Below are 21,108 nucleotides of genomic sequence, written 5' to 3'. Positions count from 1 at the left end.
TGCTTTAATGGGCAAGAATAGTTTTAATGCACTGAATTGTGTAAATATGTACAGCCTATTCCTTAATTTATACAATGGAAAGAGAAAACAAGTGATTGCATTTGGAAAATTTGGGCCAAATATTTACATAAATAGAATGATAAGCAGCCAACTCTCTTCATCAGATCAGGCTGCTATAACAAAATGCCATAGACTGGGTGGCTTAAACAATAAAAATTTATTTTCTCACAGTTCTGGAGGATAGAAGCTTCAGATCAAGGTGCCAGCATGGTCAGTTTCTGGCCTTACTTGTAGATGGTCACCTTCTCACTGTGTCTTCACATGGCAGGGAGAGAGGGTGAGAGAGAGAGAGAGAGAGAGAGAGAGAGAGAGAGAGAGAGAGAGAGAGAGAGAGAGAGAGAGAGGGAGGGAGGGAGGGAGGGAGGGAGAGAAACCTCTCTTCTTATTAAGGCAATGATCCCATCATTAGGGCCCCTCCCTCATGACCTCACCTAAACCTAATAATCTCCCAAAGGCTCCATCTCCAAATATATCACATTGGGGGTTAGGGCTTCAGCATATGAATTTTGGAGGGATGCAATTCATTCCATAGCATTCTGCTCCTGGTCCCCCCAAATTCATGTTCTCACATGCAAAATATTTTCACTCCATTCAAACAGCTCCAAAAGTCTTAACACATTCCATCATCAACTCAAGTCTAAAGTCCAAATTCTTATCTAAACATCATCTAAATCAGATTTGGGTGAGACTAGAGATATCATTTATCCAGAGGCAAAAAAAAAAAAAAAAGGGAAGGAAGGAAGGAAGGAAAGAAAGAAAGAGAGAGAGAGAGAGAGAGAGAGAGAGAAAGAAAGAAAAGCAAGGAAAGAAAAGAGAGAGAAAAGGAGTGCTAGTTCTCTGGTGTCTCTTGTTATAAGGGCACTAATCCCATCATTACGACCCTGCCCTCATGACCTCGTCTAAACCTAATTTTCTCCCAAAGGTCTCATCTCCAAATACCATCACATTAAGGGTTAGGATATCAACATATGAATTTGGGAGGGGGGATGGGACACAATTCAGCCCCTAGCACCAACATATTCCTTAATTGATCTGGATAATAATATATAAATACTAAATAAACATTTTCTAAGACTCATGCTTTAAAATCTTATTTTCTACCATATTTTGCATTCCATATTATGTTTCATACTTCCTAAAAGTGTTGATTTAAAAAATTATTTGTCACTATACTTTACCATCCCACACTATATGGCATAATTTATGAGCTAACATCCCTTTAAAAATTGTTATGCTCATTTAGAATTAGGATATCTAAACACTGATATAATTAATGTAGAACAGATCAGGTCTCAGACTTCCCGAGTAAATGGTTTTCTACTGTATTTAATTACTCTCAGTTCTCTGACACAGAGAGAAGTGCAAACATCATTCCATTTACATATCATTCTCATTATAAGATGTGGTAAAGTATTATGATTTTACAGTTGCTGGTGCAATACATAAATACATTTAAATATAAGACGAAAATGAAGCACAGAAAATTTATGTTATTTGCCCAAGATCACACGGTCAAACAAGGGTGGCATTTCTGATGAAGGTAGCTTTACTCCATGTCATAATCACTTTCCACCTTTATACCAAATGATCAGCATCTTATGTCTTTCCCAAAACACACTATAGGCTGAACTAAGGAAGAACAAAAGATACATTTGTGTATTCTTTACTGACTAACCTCATTCCAAAGATTACAGACATAGAGCTGCCATTCAACCCTTTCACCCTTCCCCTAACATAGGCATTGGCCTGAAAAATCACCATAAGAAACAATGGGTGGTCATCAGAGATGGTAATACAACCGACACAGGGGGAGGGGAAGCACATTCATATGAACCTAACTGACTTAACCAGCAAGGAACAGTAAAGAGTGATACAGTTAAAAAGAGAGAGCAAGAGAACAGACGCATCTATAAGGTTTCACAGAAAAGTTGAGTGATAGGGAAGGGAAGTGGCCTGAGTGAAAGGGATCAGAGTTTGTTGGTGGCTTAGTGAATGACATGTAGGAATGGCAAGGTGGCAGGAGCAAATAATGAGATAAAAGATGGGACACAAAACTATACACATGCTAATGCTGAGTTAATATTTTCCCTACTCCAACCCGGTTATTTAATTCTCTAAATAAGCATTTATAGACTACTTATTAAGGGTTAGGCATGTTTTATACACAAGATATAATGGTGAAAGTGAATGTCACAGCTCTCAAAAGCTCACAGTGTGATGGGTTGGGGGCCGGAGCATGGGGGACAGACATGTATACAGTTAAAGCATATCACAAGACCATAGTTTTTTAAGTGCCAAGTCCATTTGTTTTAGAAGTATTTTCTTATTGCTGTAAATTATTTTCCATGAATCTACTATAACTTTTTATATTGAACTAACGGTATCTTGTTTTAATACCTTATAAATACTATTAATCCAAGATACTAGAAAGAAGTTCAATAAAACCAAATTACATGTTAAATCTTCAGCTTACATAAGAAAGCTTATTTCTATTATTTTATTTTATTTTATTTATTTATTTATGGCTGGATTGGGTCTTTGTTGCTGCACTTGGGCTTTCTCTAGTTGCGGCGAGTGGGGCTACTCTTCGTTGTGGTGCACGGGCTTCTCATTGCAGTGGCTTCTCTTGTTGCAGAGCACGGGCTCTAGGCAGGCAGGCTTCAGTAGTTGTGGCATGCAGGTTTCAGTAGTTGTGGCGCATGGGCTTAGTTGCTTCGCGGCTTGTGGTATCTTCCCAGGCCAAGGATCGAACCCGTGTCTCCTGCATTGGCAGGCGGATTCTTAACCACTGCGCCACCAGGGAAGCCCCAAGAAAGCTTATTTCTATTATCATGCAGTCATACACACACATACACATACATCTTCTTCGAGTCAATTTGAAGAAATGGTGAGAACATGAGGTTCTTTGTCTCTGTAGAAACCTGTCTGCTATTCTCAGTAGAGCTGCCACTACTAATGGCCACATCATTAATCTGTATATAATCACTCCACAAATATTCTAAGTTTCATGGGAGGACACGTCTCTGTTTCTTTCCAGAGCCATTTATATGTGTGCTTTACAAGGTGATCAGTGCTATGGCAGTAGTTGAATTAGGTAACAGGCATAGAGATATCTCTTGGGTTTGAAATTAATTTGGAATAGGTGTGGATGCGGTCTTCTCTTTCTGGAGGGCGTTCAAGAGAAGCAAGAAGATACCTTTCTATCCTGGAACAGACTGGGACTTTGTTGAATCCTATTGTAATCAGGTCACCTTGAATTAGTTAGCCTCTATTTCCTGGAGAATTAGTAAGAAAAATAAAACACTTTTGCTAGTACATCTCAACTATTTAACATATAACTGTTATTTGCAGGGTTTGGTTAAGCTTTGACCCAACACTTATCAAGGAATTTATGTGTTAAGCTCTTATTCATGTTACTTTATCAAAGGCAATCAAATTTTATCAGTGATTCATTGTTTGCTCTTCTGCCTTCTATCAAGAAAGACACTGAGATCCTCAAAAGACAGTATTTTCCAATGATGAATAAGTCTGAGACTCTGGAGAGGAGAGCATGGCTAAGTACAAATGGGAACAACATAGTCAGATGAGTTTGGGGGTGGGCAGCAATTGATTGTTGGCCTTTAAGCCCAGGACTAGATATTTCAACCTGAGAACCAATTAGGTGTCTCTTTGTGCTGCTGAAGGGTAGAGGAGGAAGGGATCTGAAAAAAGGCAAGGGGACAAGAAAGCTAATAAGGTAGTTGGGTAGTACTACCTGTGTACAATGGTTAGGGATTATGCAAGCACTTGGTGACAGCTGTCTACAAGTACCTGCTTCTGATACCATTATGTCTGTGTTTGTGCTTGTTTGTCTTGTCCCTCAACTAAATGGTGAATTCTAAAGACAGGGAATTTCTTATTTTATCAGTTCACACACTGCCTAGTGCTGTGCCTCACTAAATAACCTTGTCAATGGAGTGACAAATGTCTTCCAATTTCTGCAAAATAAACAGAAGAAAAGGCCAGTGGAAGACATTTTTTTGAAGTATGCTCTGTACAAATTGTTTCTTAAAATGGAAAACTATTTATATATATAATCATTTTATAAAATATATTATTATAATTTAATATGTATATAGAGATTGGTTACATTACAATTCAATTCAAAATTAAAAAAAATATATTTGGGAGGTTAAAAGGGCATCATTTTGCTGCAGTCTACCTTTCGCTACTTCCTCTTCTCCAACCAAATTGCAATGTTTGTCATTTAACAGACAATTAATGCATTCCATTTCTGAATGTTTATTTTCATACCTGAATTTCCACTTTGGGTGTCCTTTCATCTCATATTCTGTCTACATCCCACTCCTCCAAGGCCAGTTACCAATGTTACTCCTTTCATTAAGCATTCCTTGAAATCTAAATCTGAATAAAGAAGCAATGTTTTTCGCTTCTGACCTCCTAGAGCACTGTATTCCTCTTATGCTCTCAGCACCTCCTAAGACATGTGAAGCTAGGTGGTGGCAGGGAGAGAAGCAGATGGTCACAGAAAAAAGCAGACATGAGGCCAGTCACTGCATCATACCAACAGCAGAAGCCTAGGTAAAGATTCACAAATTTGTACTGCTGAGGTTTCTAGAGCTGGATTCATTTTCAGTCTTTGGATATGCACGCTGACAATAAATCCTTATCACCTGAGCTACTCTGAGCAAGTCTATGTTTCAAGAAACCGAAACAACCTAATATTGTGCCTTGTGTTTATGTACTTGTTTTACCTTCCCTAACAGGCCATAAATTCTTTGCAAGGCAGTGACCACGGCTTCTTTTTTTCTAATGACTCCACTAGTACCTGCAGTGTGGCACAGTCAGTGTGCCATTTATTGAGTCAGCGCTCAATAAATGCTTGCTGGAAGGATGGAGAAAACTGGGCAATTGATCATCACGTCATATTGCATTTCAGGTCATTTGTAGCAAGGCAAGAACCAAACACAGGTAGTTCATAATAATACTTTACTAAACATTGCTTTTTCAAATGAGTGGCTTGCCTGTCTCTCTCTTTCTATTAGAGTTCTGCAAACGTGTTTATGACATATCTTCGCCAAAGGCTAACTTTAGCAGTAGTACCATGTATCATAAAAGATGTGTCATATAAGCAAATTACATAATATGAAGCCATGCATTCCTCCCATTATTTTAACAAGTATCCTTGTTTAAAGGGTGGTGATCTGTATCAGGTTCTCTTCTGAGAGGCCAGAAATGTAAACTGTATTGAACTAATGTCACTGTTGTCTCTTATTCAGAATGGGAAACACTTTGTCAATCTTATTTTCATATATATCTGGTGTGGCTAGATACCCTCAAGGAAATTATTTTTCAAGAACGAATTTGAAGGATTAAAAGGTTCGCCAAAGTCACATGAAATACATAACAATGAAGTATAGTCTCATTTCATGGATATCACCTTCTTACACCTACATAGTGTTTTACGGTTTGCAAAGCACTTTGAAATATATTATCTCATTTGTTCCTCACAACAGGAGTCTGTGAGATAGACACAGAAGGCATCATCCCCACTTTGTATATTAAAAAATGGAGAAGTTAACTGAGTTTGCCAAGGTCACAGAGGTAGTAAATAGTGAAGAGAGCTAGGGAAAGAACCCAAGTCTTTCAACTTCTAATCCAGTAGTCTTCTGACTTCGGATCCAGTTTTCTTTCAACTAGTCTATCTATGACAGTGCTTTTTAAACTTCTGGCTATGACCAATTGATCGGTTGTGAGACCAACTTTGACCAGCATTTAAAGAATGAAATAGAACATAATATATCATAGAGCATTAGCTCCATGACTTCATTTTTTACTGTAAGTAAGAATTTGTTTAGTAAAGGAAAGAAGTGTTTCCTGAAACTTTTGTTTCAGTTTTGTCTATTATAATGTAAAATATGTTTCTGTGAGAAATTTTGAGAAAAGTACATCAAAAGTCACTGATCAGTATACCATGTTGCCCATTAAATCAAGTTGCTCAAAAGTAATTTATGATGCCAAAAAAGTCTCCATGTTTTTGTTTTTAACATTAAAATAATTGTGGATAATAAAAAAGTATTTTCCGGCAATCTTTCAGTTAGGTATTAATTATGTGGGGTAAATTCATTGTTTGACCTCTTTTAAGAGTTCTACTTGAATATTATATTTAAAAATTGAGGGTTTCTATATAGACATGATACTGATTATATTCAAGCTTTTATGGGAAAAAATGTTAATCATGCTTTACTAAGAAATCATCTTAGAAAATCTTTACCTGACTAAATATATTTAGGGTAATGTAGGAAACACTGAGTATAGATAACACCCTGGAATTCAAATATTTGATTCCTATCAAAGTAAGAATATCTGATAGCTGTGGAATTTATTAACAACGTATTTAATTACATATATGTATTATCAATGAATAATCAAAATGAATGAATCCACAACTGTTTTCTTAATTACGATTAATACAGTGGCTCTTCATTGCCTATAACAGGGGTTCCCAACTCCTGTGCTGCGGACCATTACCGGTCCGTGGGCTGTTAGGAACCGGGCCGCACAGCAGGAGGTGAGCAGCGAGCCAGCGAAGCTTCATCTGCAGATCCCCATCGCTCGCATCACCACCTGAACCATCCCCTCCTCCGCCCCTACCCCGGGTCCATAGAAAATCTGTCTTCCACGAAACCTGTCCCTGGTGCCAAAAAGGTTGGGGACCGCTGGTCTATAAGATATAGTGCAAAATCCTTAGTAGAGCATATAAGTGCCGGGAGCTTTATCTCCTGTCCCTCAACTTCATATAGGCCACGCTCTTCCATGTCTCTATAATTTTGTACATGCTTCCTTTGCTTGGATGCCATTGCCTCCCACCTTCCTCAATGAAGCTGGGTCTTAAAGGATGAATACAAGTCTTCTAGGCAATGTTACCTCCTCTGTGATGCCTTCATCCATTCCTTTTCAAGTGTTCTCACGTAACTTATTACAGTTTATTTATCAGAGATCTCACATTACTATAATTATTTCTTTGTGTGAGTTTCTTCAGCTAGGCAAGGAGGTACTTGAAGTTGAAGTCTCTGTCTTATACATTCCTGAATCCTTGGTGCCCAGAACAATGCCTAGGACATAAGAGACACCTGATTCGTTGCTAAATATGTGAGATATATTATTTCGTTTTAATGGACATTTTGCATTTTGTAAATGCAAAACACAAAGCATTTTACAAGAGGTCATAAGAATTTTAATCTATAATCTATTGTCTACTATTTTTCACACTGAAAGCTTCATTGTTCACTTCTAAATTAAAATATTAATTTAGGGGCAGAAGATTATACTTCTATCTATTATTCTGTGGTCCATACATCGGCAAAAGAGCTGGCTGATTTGGTCTGTTCAAACCAACATTTAATCAAACTGCTGACATCATTTTATCTGATTATGTGCAAGATACAGACCAAGGCATTTTTACTTTTCCATAGGTTGAGATGGTGGCTTAGAGATATAGCCTACATGTTAGAATTTTCCCTCCAAATTTTAGTCATCATTGTATTAAGAAAAAAATGAAAAGATAAGCAATTTTTCATGGATAGTTGGGTCATTTAGTATTTTGTGATATGGTACCATTAAAGTTTCGTTTATATTCCTATAGGGTTTTCTCCTCACTGTTTCAGCTAATAGATTTTGAAGTCCCAGTGTGTCTATCACTCCTTTGAGGGATTTTTTTTTTTAATTGTTGCTCTGAAAACACAGCACTAACTTCCTCAAAAGATAAAACAGAGAAACCACAGCTGGAGAAGTGTGAATGCCAATTTACTCTTCATAGCACAAAAAATTATACTCTATGATTGTAGAGGAAGGCAATATTTAATTGACAGATATTCTAATACATAAATGTATTAGGGTGACATCTGTTTGAGGGCTCTACTGTGCATATCTATGCTACAAAATAATGTCAAAAAATTATGGTAGGCTATGAATTTCTAACTCACGTGTGAATCTGAGAGACAAGTATTTTTTATTTTCCTCATTTGAATTCTTCACACATTTCTCCCTTGTATTACAGCTGATTGTTTACATGTTTAACCTTCAACTCAATAGAAAGCTTTAGGATGGTATCCAAATCTTACTCAGCTCCAGATTCCCAGTGTGGTCAACACCATGTTGACACATAATAAATGTTCAGCAAATGTTTATTGGAAAAATAAATGAATAGATTATTAAAGCCCTGATGCTTTAAACATCTCCCCTAGGAGCCATTTGATATTTCTCCTGTGTTATAATGTCACAAAGATAAAAACCTCACAATTTCTTTCTTTGCTTATTGAAAAAGATGGCAGTAATGACAGAGGAAGTTGGATTACTCATAACACACAAGACAATCTTTTATAAAAATCTAACACTTTGGCCTCCAGGTGTGAAGCACCTGAACCAAAGGTGAAAAATTCAATAAAATATTTGGATTTGTATCTTCAACTAAAAACCAAACTGTTGGATAGTAGGAAACATCTAGGTGATTAAACCATGCACATATTCAGTATTCGCCCAGAGCCTCGGGAGTCTAAATGTTGGCTATTGCTTTCAGGTTACTTGTAGAAATCACAACTGGCTTCCCTGCCTTTTCATCTGAACTTCAGTGTAACCGAGGAGTCATTATTTTTTTTATATTTTGAGGAGCCAGCAAGTCATATTGTGTATTTTATCAGAACCTTGCCTTCTAGGTTAGTAAAATGCCTTTTAAAATAACGTTTTTTTGGATAATAGAAATTATACCTATCTAATATTAAATAAAACCATTACTATAACAAATATAAAGAAGTATTCAGCAAAACATACTTTATCAACTGATTCTAACCAACAAAATATTTTTAATGAGTGCACATCTATTAAAAGAATCCTCAAGATGCTGTAATTATTATTCATTTTCTGGAATTGTTTCACCATGAAGCTTTATGCTTCTATGGGGACTTTAATGTTTATGTTTTGTGACGGCTGCATTGACTATTAAAAAGCAATTTGGCTGACATTTTAGGTCTTTTGTTGCCAGTTTTAATTGGATTGTTCATCAAGCATCAACTCCCCCGTTAACTGCAAAAATTTCAGGCCAACGTCAGTTTACAGTAATGACTGTTTAATGATTTTATCCCGTCAGTATGCAAGCTTCGTATGGATATATGCATGATTAGTTTCATATCAAGACCTGTAATTAAATAATTGAAGCTTAAACAGAATGGATATCAAACGTGAACACATATTTAATAAAGACTCAGAAGCTTATCAAAATACTGATTAACAAGTCAAGTCAATGTTTTGAGTTCATCTGTGTTAGTACACTTACGGTATCTTAAAAAATATTTGTATAAAGTTTTTACCCAACGTTAAAAGAAATTCTCTTTAGCACAGCAGTAAATTTGGGTTTTGAAAAGGTAATTTATATCTACTTTCAAAAGGTAATTTATATATAGGCATCTATCTGCCTGAGTAAGAAAACTCACTTTAACTGTTACTTTTTCTGGAGAAAAATTAGCCAAAACAGAACACCCTAGAGCAGCAATAAATATTCTTATCAGTCACACACAATTCCAGTCCTTAAGAAGTTGACTTAATATACCCATATTATGCTGTCACCTATTTGCATTTCATAGCATGTTAGAGCTGGAAGGGACCTTGGAAACCATCTCTTCTAAATTCCTTATTTTACAACACTGAAGTCCAGATGAGTTAAATGAGTTGCTTAAGGTCATATAGCTAATTAGTGGCACAGCCAAGAAAAAAACTCTAGGTCCAACATGTTAACTTATGTATTCCTGGAGAATCAACAGGTAAAAAAGAATTTTATGTATTGGTATTGGTAAATTCCTTTTCTCCTGATTCCAATAATTAACGTTTCAAAACTAAAAACAAACCAACAAACCCCAACCTGTACACAGAGATATACACTGAGAAGTTTCATTTTCTCTTGTTTCCCAGTCAACCCCATTCTTCCTCCAACCCCTGCAGGTAACCATTTTTACTAGTTTCTTATTCATCTTTCCAGTATTTTTTCATGCCAATGCACAATGTATGAATGTATATTATTATTTTCTCCCTTTCTGTACGTAAATATAGTACACCCTACATACGTCTTTACATCTTGCTTTTATTCACTGAAAAATACATCTTGAGATCATTCCATATCAGTGCATAGAAATCTTCCTTGTTATTTTTTTCTTTTAAGCTGCACAGTGTTCCCTTGCATATATATTACAGTTTATTCAATGTGTTGGCAAATTACGAATAATTAATTGAAAATGTGTTAGATGCTAAAAATTATTTCACTCTACCTATAAGAAATACATATCTGCATAATGGAAAATGTAGAAAAAATATATATCACGACAAAGACAGGGCAGTGTGCACAGCACTGAAGAAAAACTAGAAAAGCTATTACTTTCCCTTTGATTTAAAGTCCTAGTCTTGAAGCTCATTGCATAATTAAGATGTTTTCCCAGGGTTTACTGGTATGGGTAAGTGAAAATATGTGTTATAATGAAAATGTTTGTAATGCAGCACATAGAAACTTTTACTTTTATGTTATGTTCAGTAAGCATAGCATTTCAAAATCCTTCTATCTTCAGTCCAATAGATCATACTACTTATCCTCTGCTCATGGTAACCCACATATACCTTGCATTTTAAAATAGTTTCATTTCACACTGGAATGGAAGGCCTGCCTACACTGCTGTAGTATAGTGAAAGACATTAGGGGGACAGACCAATCAAGGTAGAAGCAGAATTCTTACCAAATGACAGGTCCCAGATTCCCATTTCATGAAACATGTACTCCTGCTACATGCCAAATTCCTATTAACTTCAAGAAGGAATTATGCACAGAAGAAATATGTAGGCTGAAGAGGGCAGGATAAATTAGTCCAGAGCGATCCTTAAATGTCAGTTTAAAATTCAGTGAACGCTTCACATTATGTGTAGTCATGTTGTTTGCATTGAATATTACCCACTCACACCCTGTCTCTGACCACATCTTCAAAATGAATGAGACAAAAGATTACTTGAAATAGAGAAGAGACATGAGCAGCTCGATGTGGGATTGTAAATAAAAATGGAATCCAAAGGTGTGAGTCATGAAAATGTAACGATTCCTTAAGAAACAGCTTAAGAAAAAGAAACTGTGCTTTCCCTCAGTTTATAAAATATTTACATTTAAGAAAATGGGTAGAAATGTTTTTCACCTCTATAAATTCAGCCTAATTCAAAGAGTCAAGTTTCATTGTTAAGTTTGAATCATATTTAAAATACAAGTATGTTGTATTTACTTTCACGTGCACTGCAAATATGTTGCTACTACTAATGTCCTATAGAGGCACTTAGGGTCACGGATAAACAAAAACTGTAAAAATGTCTATTTGTTCTTATTACTGCTTTTAATGTGCTTAAAATGGTTTATGCTCTTAAGCAGGTGAAACGAGCTCTCTGTAATCTTCATAGTACCCTTTTCATGGGCTATTTCAAGGTAAATTTCAGCTCAACCCTGTCAATGTAAGTCTTAAAATTATGAGATTTCGCTATATTAAATTAAATAAAAAATTGTCCCTTAAATGGCATATAAAAGGTGTAAACATTATAAAAAGCCAATCTCTAATTTCCAATAGTTACTTGGTAGATAACAATTTAAAATCCCCTTTCTAGGAACTCTAAAACAATATCACAACATACTGTAAAGGAGATACCTTATTAAAAAGCAGATGTTGAAAGGCAGATATATGTCACTCTGTGTCAATTATACCAAAGAATGAACCCGTTTTTATTTTTGTTAATTGCATCGACCTGAGTTTGCATTTGTCACTAGATAGGACCTTGAATCTGTGGTTAATAATCTAGCAGCTGATTTCTTTTCACCCAGCTTTTACAGGATTCAGTAACATAAACTTTCTTAAGAAAAGTAAGTCTTTATTGACAAAATAAAACTTTATAACTTACACAACTAGCCAACTGGGTCACAATAGGCTTATTTCCTCACTGTTTCTTACCAAATGATAGAAAACAGATAACATTAAGAGCAATTTCCTTGAAACAATGGCTTATGCTAAAAAAGGAGCAATGTGACTTTCCAAGTACTCTCTAGAAAAGACCTCTGCTTTTTCACTGATGTAATGGTAAGACTGGTTAAAACATTTTCAAGCATCTCTCTGTCTAGAATGTCTGAGACCTCTCTAGTTGCCCTGGAAGCACTACAGTTTTCTCTGAAGTTAGAGGAATCAAGATTTTTTTCTAATAACATGGTTTCTTAAACTTTAAAGAGAAGATATGTCGATGGCAAGTGAAGTTTGATGCTTGGAAACCAAACTACAGGGAGATAGTATAGAGGAAGAATGAAGAATTCAGCTTCTGGAAATACTAGTAGACTAGAAAACCTAAAATTTTACACTACAAAACACTTAGAAATGCTGGACAAACACAGCATACATCTATTCACATGAAGAATGGCACTCAGAAGAAGTAGGAAAAAAACAACAAAAGCCAAAGCCAAGGTGGGAACTGTAAACAAGAGTGGCATGCTCAGGAGTTGATGCTGCAGCTCCCCTTCAAGTGGTAATCTAAGGACATAGGTTTAAAGGCTAAAGTGAGACAGGCAGGAGGTAGGCTTTGGGTCTTTGCAAGGCAGGGAGTTGCCCATATATATATGGACCTTTATACATGCTACAGGCCAAAAAAGGGTATGTTAGAAAAAGAGTCTGGTCTTTGGGGGGCTAATGGTGGACTCTGGGAGAGCTGACACCAAGGAGTACTTCCCAGAACTTCTCCTACCAGTGTCCTTGTCCTCACGGTGAGCCACAGCCACCCTCCGCCTCTGCAGGAGACCTTCCAACACTAGCAGAATAAGTTGAGACCTGAGGGCAGACAGCAGAAGCAAGAAGAACTACAATCCTGCAGCTTCTGGAACAAAAACCACATTCACAGAAAGACAGACAAGATGAAGAGGCAGAGGGCTTTGTACCAGATGAAGGAACAAGATAAAACCCCAGGAAAACAACTAAATGAAGTGGAGATAGGCAACCTTCCAGAATAAGAATTCAGAATAATGATAGTGAAGATGATCCAGGACCTTGGAAAAAGAAAGGAGGCAAAGAACGAGAAGATGCAATAAATGTTTAAGAAAGACCTAGAAGAATTAAAGAACAAACAAACAGAGATGAACAATATAATAACTGAAATGAAAACTACACTAGAAGGAATCAATAGCAGAATAACTGAGGCAGAAAAATGGATAAGTGACCTGGAAGACAGAATGGTGGAATTCACTGCTGCGGAACACACTAAAGAAAAAAGAATGAAAAGAAATGAAGACAGCCTAAGAGACCTCTGGGACAACAACAAACGCAACAACATTCCCATTATAGGGGTCCCAGAAGGAGAAGAGAGAGAGAAAGGACCAGAGAAAATATTTCAAGATATTATAGTCAAAAACTTCCCTAACATGGGAAAGGAAATAGCCACCCAAGTCCAGGAAACGCAGCGAGTCCCATGCAGGATAAACCCAAGGAGAAACACACCAAGACACACAGTAATCAAATTGGCAAAAATTAAAGACAAAAAAAAATTATTGAAAGCAACAAGGGAAAAATGACAAATAACATACAAGGGAACTCCCATAAGGTTAACAGGTGATTTCTCAGCAGAAACTCTACAAGCCAGAAGGGAGGGGCATGATATACTCAAAATGATGAAAGGGAAGAAGCTACAACCAAGATTACTCGACCCAGCAAGGATCTCATTCAGATTCAATGGAGAAATCAAAAGCTTTACAGACAAGTAAAAGCTAAGAGAATTCAGCACCACCAAACCAGCTCTACAACAAATGCTAAAGGAACTTCTCTAAGTGGGAAACACAAGAGAAGAAAAGGACTTACAAAAACAAACCCAGGGCTTCCCTGGTGGCACAATGGTTGAGAGTCCGCCTGCCGATGCAGGGGACGCGGGTTCGTGCCCCGGGCCGGGAAGATCCCACATGCCGTGGAGCGGCTGGGCCCGTAAGCCATGGCTGCTGAGCCTGCGCATTCGGAGCTTGTGCTCCGCAACGGGAGAGACCATAACAGTGAGAGGCCCGCCTACCGTAAAAAAAAAAAAAAAAAACAAACCCCAAAACAATTAAGAAAATCGTCATAGGAACATACATATCGATAATTACCTTAAACGTGAATGGATTAAATGCTCCAACCAAAAGACACAGGCTTGCCGAATGGATACAAAAACAAGACCCATATATATGCTGTCTACAAGAGACCCACTTCAGACCTAGGGACACATACACACTGAAAGTGGCGGATGGAAAAAGATATTCCATGCAAATGGAAATCAAAAGAAAGCTGGAGTAGCAATACTCATATCAGATAAAATAGACTTTAAAATATTTTACAAGAGACAAGGAAGGACACTACATAATGATCAAGGTATCAATCCAAGAAGAAGATATAAAATTATAAATATATATGAACCCAACATAGGAGCACCTCAATACATAACGCAACTGCTAACAGCTATAAAAGAGTAAATCGACAGTAACACAACAACAGTGGGGGACTTTAACACCTCACTTACACCAATGGACAGATCATCCAAAATGAAAATAAATAAGGAAACAGAAGCTTTAAATGACACAATAGACCAGATAGATTTAATTGATAGTTATAGGACATTCCATCCAAAAAGAGCAGATTACACTTTCTTCTCAAGTCCGCACGGAACATTCTCCAGGATAGATCACACCTTGGGTCACAAATCAAGCCTCAGTAAATTTTAAAAAATTGAAATCATATCAAGCATCTTTTCTGACCACAATGCTATGAGATTAGAAATCAATTACACGGAAAAATATGTAAAAAACACAAACAAATGGAGGCTAAACAGTACATTACTAAATAACCAAGAGATCACTGAAGAAATCAAAGGGGAAATCAAAACATACCTAGAGACAAATGACAATGAAAACACGATGATCCAAAACCCAGGGGATGCAGCAAAAGCAGTTCTAAGAGGGAAGTTTATAGCTATACAAGCCTACCTCAAGAAACAAGAAAAATCTCAAATAAACAATCTAACCTTACACCTAAAGGAACTAGAGAAAGAAGAACAAACAAAACCCAAAGTTAGAAGAAAAGAAATCATAAAGATCAGAGCAGAAGTAAATGAAATCGAAACAATAGCAAAGATCAATAAAACTAAAAGCTTGCTCTTTGAGAAGATAAACAAAATTGATAAACCATTAGCCAGACTCATCAAGAAAAACAGGGAGAGGATTCAAATCAATAAAATTAGAAATGAAAAAGAAGTTACAACAGACACCACAGAAATAAAAAGCATCCTAAGAGACTACTACAAGCAACTCTATGCCAACAAAATGGACAACCTGGAAGAAATGGACAAATTCTTAGAAAGGTGTAACCTTCCAAGACTGAACCAGGAAGAAACAGAAAATATGAACACATCAATCACAAGTAATGAAATTGAAACTGTGATTAAAAATCTTCCAACAAACAAAAGCCCAGGACCAGATGGCTTCCCAGCTGAATTCTAACAAACATTTAGAGAAGAGCTAACACCCATCCTTCTCAAAACTCTTCCAAAAAATAACAGAGGAAGGAACACTCCCAAACTCATTCTACGAGGCCACCATCACCCTGACACCAAAACCAAAGATAGTACAAAAAAAGAAAATTACAGACCAATATCACTGATGAATATAGATGCAAAAATCCTCAATAAAATACTAGCAAACAGAATCCAACAACACATTAAAAGGATCATACACCATGACCAAGTGGGATTTATCCCAGGGAAGCAGGATTCTTCAATATACGCAAATCAATCAATGTGATACACCATATTAACAAATTGAAGAATAAAAACCATAGGATCATCTCAATAGATGCAGAAAAAGCTTTTGACAAAATTCAACACCCATTTATGATAAAAACTCTGAGAAAGTGGGCATAGAGGGAACCTACCTCAACGTAATAAAGGCCATATATGACAAACCCACAGCAAACATCATTCCCAATGGTGAAAAACTGAAAGCATTTCCTCTAAGATCAAGAACAAGACAAGGATGTCCACTCTCACCACTCTTATTCAACATAGTTTTGGAAGTTTTAGCCACAGCAATCAGAGAAGAAAAAGAAATAAAAGGAATACAAATTGGAAAAGAAGAGGTAAAGCTGTCACTGTCTGCAGATGACACGAAACTATACACACAGAATCCTAAAGATGCCACCAGAAAACTACTAGAGCTAATCAATGAATTTGGTAAAGATGCAGGAAAAAAAATTAATGCACAGAAATCTCTGGCATTCCTATACACTAATGATGAAAAATCTGAAGGAGAAATTAAGGAAACACTCCCATTTACCATGGCAACAAAAAGAATAAAATACCTAGGAATAAACCTACCTAGGGAGACAAAAGACCTGTATGCAGAAAACTATAAGACACTGATGAAAGAAATTAAAGATGATATCAACAGATGGAGAGATATACCATGTTCTTGGATTGGAAGAATCAATATTATGAAAATGACTATACTACACAAAGCAATCTACAGATTCAATGCAATCCCTATCAAATTACCAATGGCATTTTTTATGGAACTAGAACAAAAAATCTTAAAGTTTGTATGGAGACACAAAAGACCCCGAATAGCTAAAGCAGCCTTGAGGGAAAAAAACAGAGTTTGAGGAATCAGACTCCCTGACTTCAGACTATACTACAAAGCTACAGTAATCACGACAACATGGTACTGGCACAAAAAAAGAAACACAGATCAATGGAACAAGATAGAAAGCCCAGAGGTAAACCCACGCACCTCTGGTTAACTAATCTATGACAAAGGAGGCAAGGATATACAATGGAATAAAGACAGTCTCTTCAATAAGTGGTGCTGGGAAAACTGGACAGCTACATGTAAAAGTATGAAATTAGAACACTCCCTAACACCATACAGAGAAATAAACTCAAAACGGATTAGAGACCTAAATGTAAGACCAGACACTATAAAACTCTTAGAGGAAAACATAGGAAGGACACTCTTTGACATAAGTCACAGCAAGATCTTTTTTGACCCACCTCCTAGAGTAATGGAAATAAAAACAAAAATCAACAAATGGGACCTAATGAAACTTCAAAGCTTTTGCACAGCAAAGGAAACCATAAACAAGATGAAAAGACAACCCTCAGAATGGGAGAAAATATTTGCAAACAAATCAACAGACAAGGGATTAATCTCCAAAATATAGAAACAGCTCATGCAGCTCAATATTAAAGAAACAAGCAACACAATCCAAAAATGGGCAGAAGACCTAAATAGACATTTCTCCAAAGAAGACATACAGATGGCCAAGAAGCACATCAAAAGCTGCTCAACATAACTAATCATTAGAGAAATGCAAATCAAAACTACAATGAGGTATCACCTCACACCAGTTAGAATGGGCATCATCAGGAAATCTACAAACAACAAATGCTGGAGAGGGTGTGGAGAAAAGGGAACCCTCTCGCACTGTTGGTGGGAATGTAAATTGATACAGCCACTATGGAGAGCAGTATGGAGGTTCCTTAAAAAACTAAAAATAGAATTACCATATGATCCAGCAATCCCACTGCTGGGCAATATACCCAGAGAAAACCATAATTCAAAAAGACACATGCACCCCAGTGTTCACTGCAGCACTATTTACAATAGCCAGTCATGGAAGCAACCTAAATGCCCATCGACAGACGAATGGATAAAGAAGATGTGGTACATATATACAATGGAATATTACTCAGCCATAAAAAGCAATGAAATTGGGTCATTTGTAGAGATGTGGATGGATCTAGAGACTGTCATACAGAGTGAAGTAAGTCAGAAAGAGAAAAACAAATATCGTATATTAACGCATATATGTGGAACCTAGAAAAATGGTACAGATAAACCAGTTTGCAGGGCAGAAGTTGAGACCCAGATGTAGAGAACAAACGTATGGACACCAAGGGGGAATGCCGCAGTGGGATGGGGATGGTGGTGTGCTGAATTGGGCGATTGGGATTGACATGTATACATTCATGTGTATAAAATTCATGACTATTAAGAACCTCCTGTATTAAGAAAATAAATAAAATTAAATTTAAAAAAAAAGTCTGCCCACTTGTATAAGGGGACAAGAAAGAATCTTTTCTGTCCTGGAATGACCTCCGGGTGAAAATAATAAACACTCATTCCTGAGAATTCATAAGCATGGGTCTATGTCATGCACGGATTTAGAGTTGAGTTTACAGGGACTTCTCTGGCATCCATTGGTTAGGACTCTGTCCTTCCACTGCACGGGGCATGGGTTTGATCCCTATTTGGGGAATTAAGATCCCACAAGCTGCACTACATGGCCAAAAAGAAAAAAAAAAATGAATAGAGTTGGGTTTACAATTTCTGTGTGGTCTCAAAATTAGCAGTATGAGACCTTAATATAGAAGTATCTGGAGGCCTTGGCAGAGGCAACTGCAAATAAGATCACAATCCAAAATTAAACATTATATGAGGAAACAGTTTACCTAAACAAAAGTCAACAGATTCAACAAACTATAAGATTAGATCCCTGAGAATTTCAAATAATAGTGCCATTATTTAAAGACTGTAAAAAAGCATATGTTTTTATTCCTGTCCTGCCCCCAGCTCGGTGCTTTGTGACCACCTAGAGGGCTGAGATAGTGAGGGTGGGAGGGAGGGAGACACAGAGGGAAAAGATATGGGGATATATGTATACATATAGCTGATTCACTTTGTTATACCACAGAAATTAGCACAATATTGTAAAGCAATTATACTCCAATAAAGATGTTAAAAAAAAAAAAAAAAGTCTGTGCACATGCACCCAACCACATGTTTGCCATGTACCACAATGTTCATTTCAGCTCTATTTACAATAGCCAGGACATGGAAGCAACCTAAGTCTCCATCGACAGATGAATGGATAAAGAAGATGTGGCACATAAGTACAATGGAATATTACTCAACTTAAAAAGAAACGAAATTGAGTTATTTGTAGTGAGGTGGATGTACCTAGAGTCTGTCATACAGAGTGAAGTAAGTCAGAAAGAGAAAAACAAATACTGTATGCTAACACATATATATGGAATCTAAAAAGAAAACAAAAAGGTTATGAAGAACCTAGGGGCAGGACAGGAATAAAGACACAGATGTAGAGAATGGACTTGAGGACACAGGGAGGGGGAAGGGTAAGCTGGGATGAGGTGAGAGAGTAGCATGGACATATATACACTACCAAATGTAAAATAGATAGCTAGTGGGAAGCAGCTGCATAGCACAGGGAGACCAGCTCGGTGCTTTGTGACCACCTAGAGGGGTGGGATAGAGAGGGTGGGAGGGAGACACAAGAGGGAGGGGATATATGTATACATATAGCTGATTCACTTTGTTATATAGCAGAAACTAACAACATTGTATAGCAATTATACTCTAGTAAAGATGTTAAAAAAAAAGTATATGTTTAAAATGGTCAAATGAAAACATAAGAACAAAACAGTATTTAAAAAAAAAGATCATGTAGACAATAAAAAGAACTAAGAGAAATTCTAAAATTAAAAAATATATAATATTGAAGTGAAAAACTCAATGGAAACTAAAACATAAAGGACAAGTTAAATAGCAAGTAAGGCATAAATAAAGCAAGAATTAGTGAACTTGAATGTCTGTCTCAGGAAATTACACAGAATGCAATACAGAGAGATAGAGAGATGGAAACTTTAAAAGAAAGGGTTAAGGGTCACGGAAGACAGAATGACATGGTACAATATAGCTCTAATAAACGTTCTAGCAATAGAGAATAAAGAAAGTGGGAAGAAGCAATGATGGCTAAGAATTTCCCAAGACTGATTCAAGAATCTCAGATTCTGGGAAAATTCTCAGATTCAGGAAGCACAGCCCCCAAGCAGGAAATATAAAAGTAAATCCACACCTAAAGAACATCTGAGGCAGCCATGAAAATGCACCACACAGATCTGCTATGGGTGCAGAATTGACCAGTTCCGGCCCTTTTGAATCCAGTACCAGGTTCATGCTAAGGCCTACTCCTAGGCAATGATTGAATGAGGTTTAGGTACTAGTGCAGGCCATTCCTGCAAGATGGGGGACTCCTTTAATTGTAAGTTTGGTTCTAGGACTCTACATAAGCCTGGCTAAAACTTTCCTGGATCCACATTGTAGTATGAAATTCTTCCCACTCAATTTTTCCTCCCCTACAGGACAGACCTTGCATATTGGTCTGAAAATCCTCCCTGGCTTCAGCTCTCTCTCCTGTATCCTTCAAAGAGACTTCCAAAAAACTCTTGCCTGTCTAATCCCATCTTGGCATCTGCTTCTTGAATTATGTGAATTATCACAATATCAAAGAGAAAGGGAAAATCTTAAAACAACTAGATAGAAAGAGATAACCTACAACGGAACTATATATACTTAATTAGACTGACAGCTGATTTCTCAATTGCACCCCAGGAGCTGTAAGACAACGTGTGCCAACCACTGTAGTTTGCCTACACAACAGTCATTAACCTCTTCTGCATAGCTAACAGAACCCTTAGTTGTTCGGGTATGAAAGATGTACCCCACCCTGAGTTCCATTACTGGTTTAAGCAAATCAGGGTATTTCATTCTCTTTTTGCCAGTGACTGGGTTAGAGGGTGGACATGTTTCTGGCAGAGAGGAAGTCTGAAAGAGGCTTTTGGGAAAGATTACCCTATCTGATATAGAGAGACAGACAAGGAGAAATCTGTCCTCTCCAGCCTCTGGACATTGTCATTGTGAGGACATGATGTTTGGAGCTGTTAGCCATTTAGCAACTAAAACAGACAAGCCAAAAGAGTCACAGAGAAGCTGATCAACAGCTCTCAATTAATCAGCTGCTCTCAATTAACTGAGCTTCTCAATTAATCACCCTTGCCTTGCCTAGCTCTGAATTGCTTGTTATGCGAGGAAAATACATATCTCTATATTTTAAGCTATCATTTCTGGAT

The 21,108-nt window shown here is 37.0% G+C and overlaps 1 protein-coding gene across 1 annotated transcript in view; it reads right to left on the bottom strand.

Moving 5' to 3' along the window:
* Positions 1–6,710: 6,710 nt before the first annotated feature.
* LOC137216580 (teneurin-1-like) overlaps positions 6,711–21,108 on the bottom strand; it is a 405,037-nt gene continuing 390,639 nt past the window's right edge. Inside the window, exon 4 of the mRNA XM_067722678.1 lies at positions 6,711–6,784. Coding sequence (XP_067578779.1) covers positions 6,711–6,784 — 74 coding nt within the window. The remainder of the gene's footprint in view (positions 6,785–21,108) is intronic.

This window comes from Pseudorca crassidens, chromosome X, assembly GCF_039906515.1.
Source record: "Pseudorca crassidens isolate mPseCra1 chromosome X, mPseCra1.hap1, whole genome shotgun sequence".
NCBI classification, from domain to species: Eukaryota; Metazoa; Chordata; class Mammalia; order Artiodactyla; family Delphinidae; genus Pseudorca; species Pseudorca crassidens.
The sequence above is the reverse complement of the archived record's forward strand: the minus strand, read 5'-3'. Positions and strand labels throughout refer to the sequence as shown.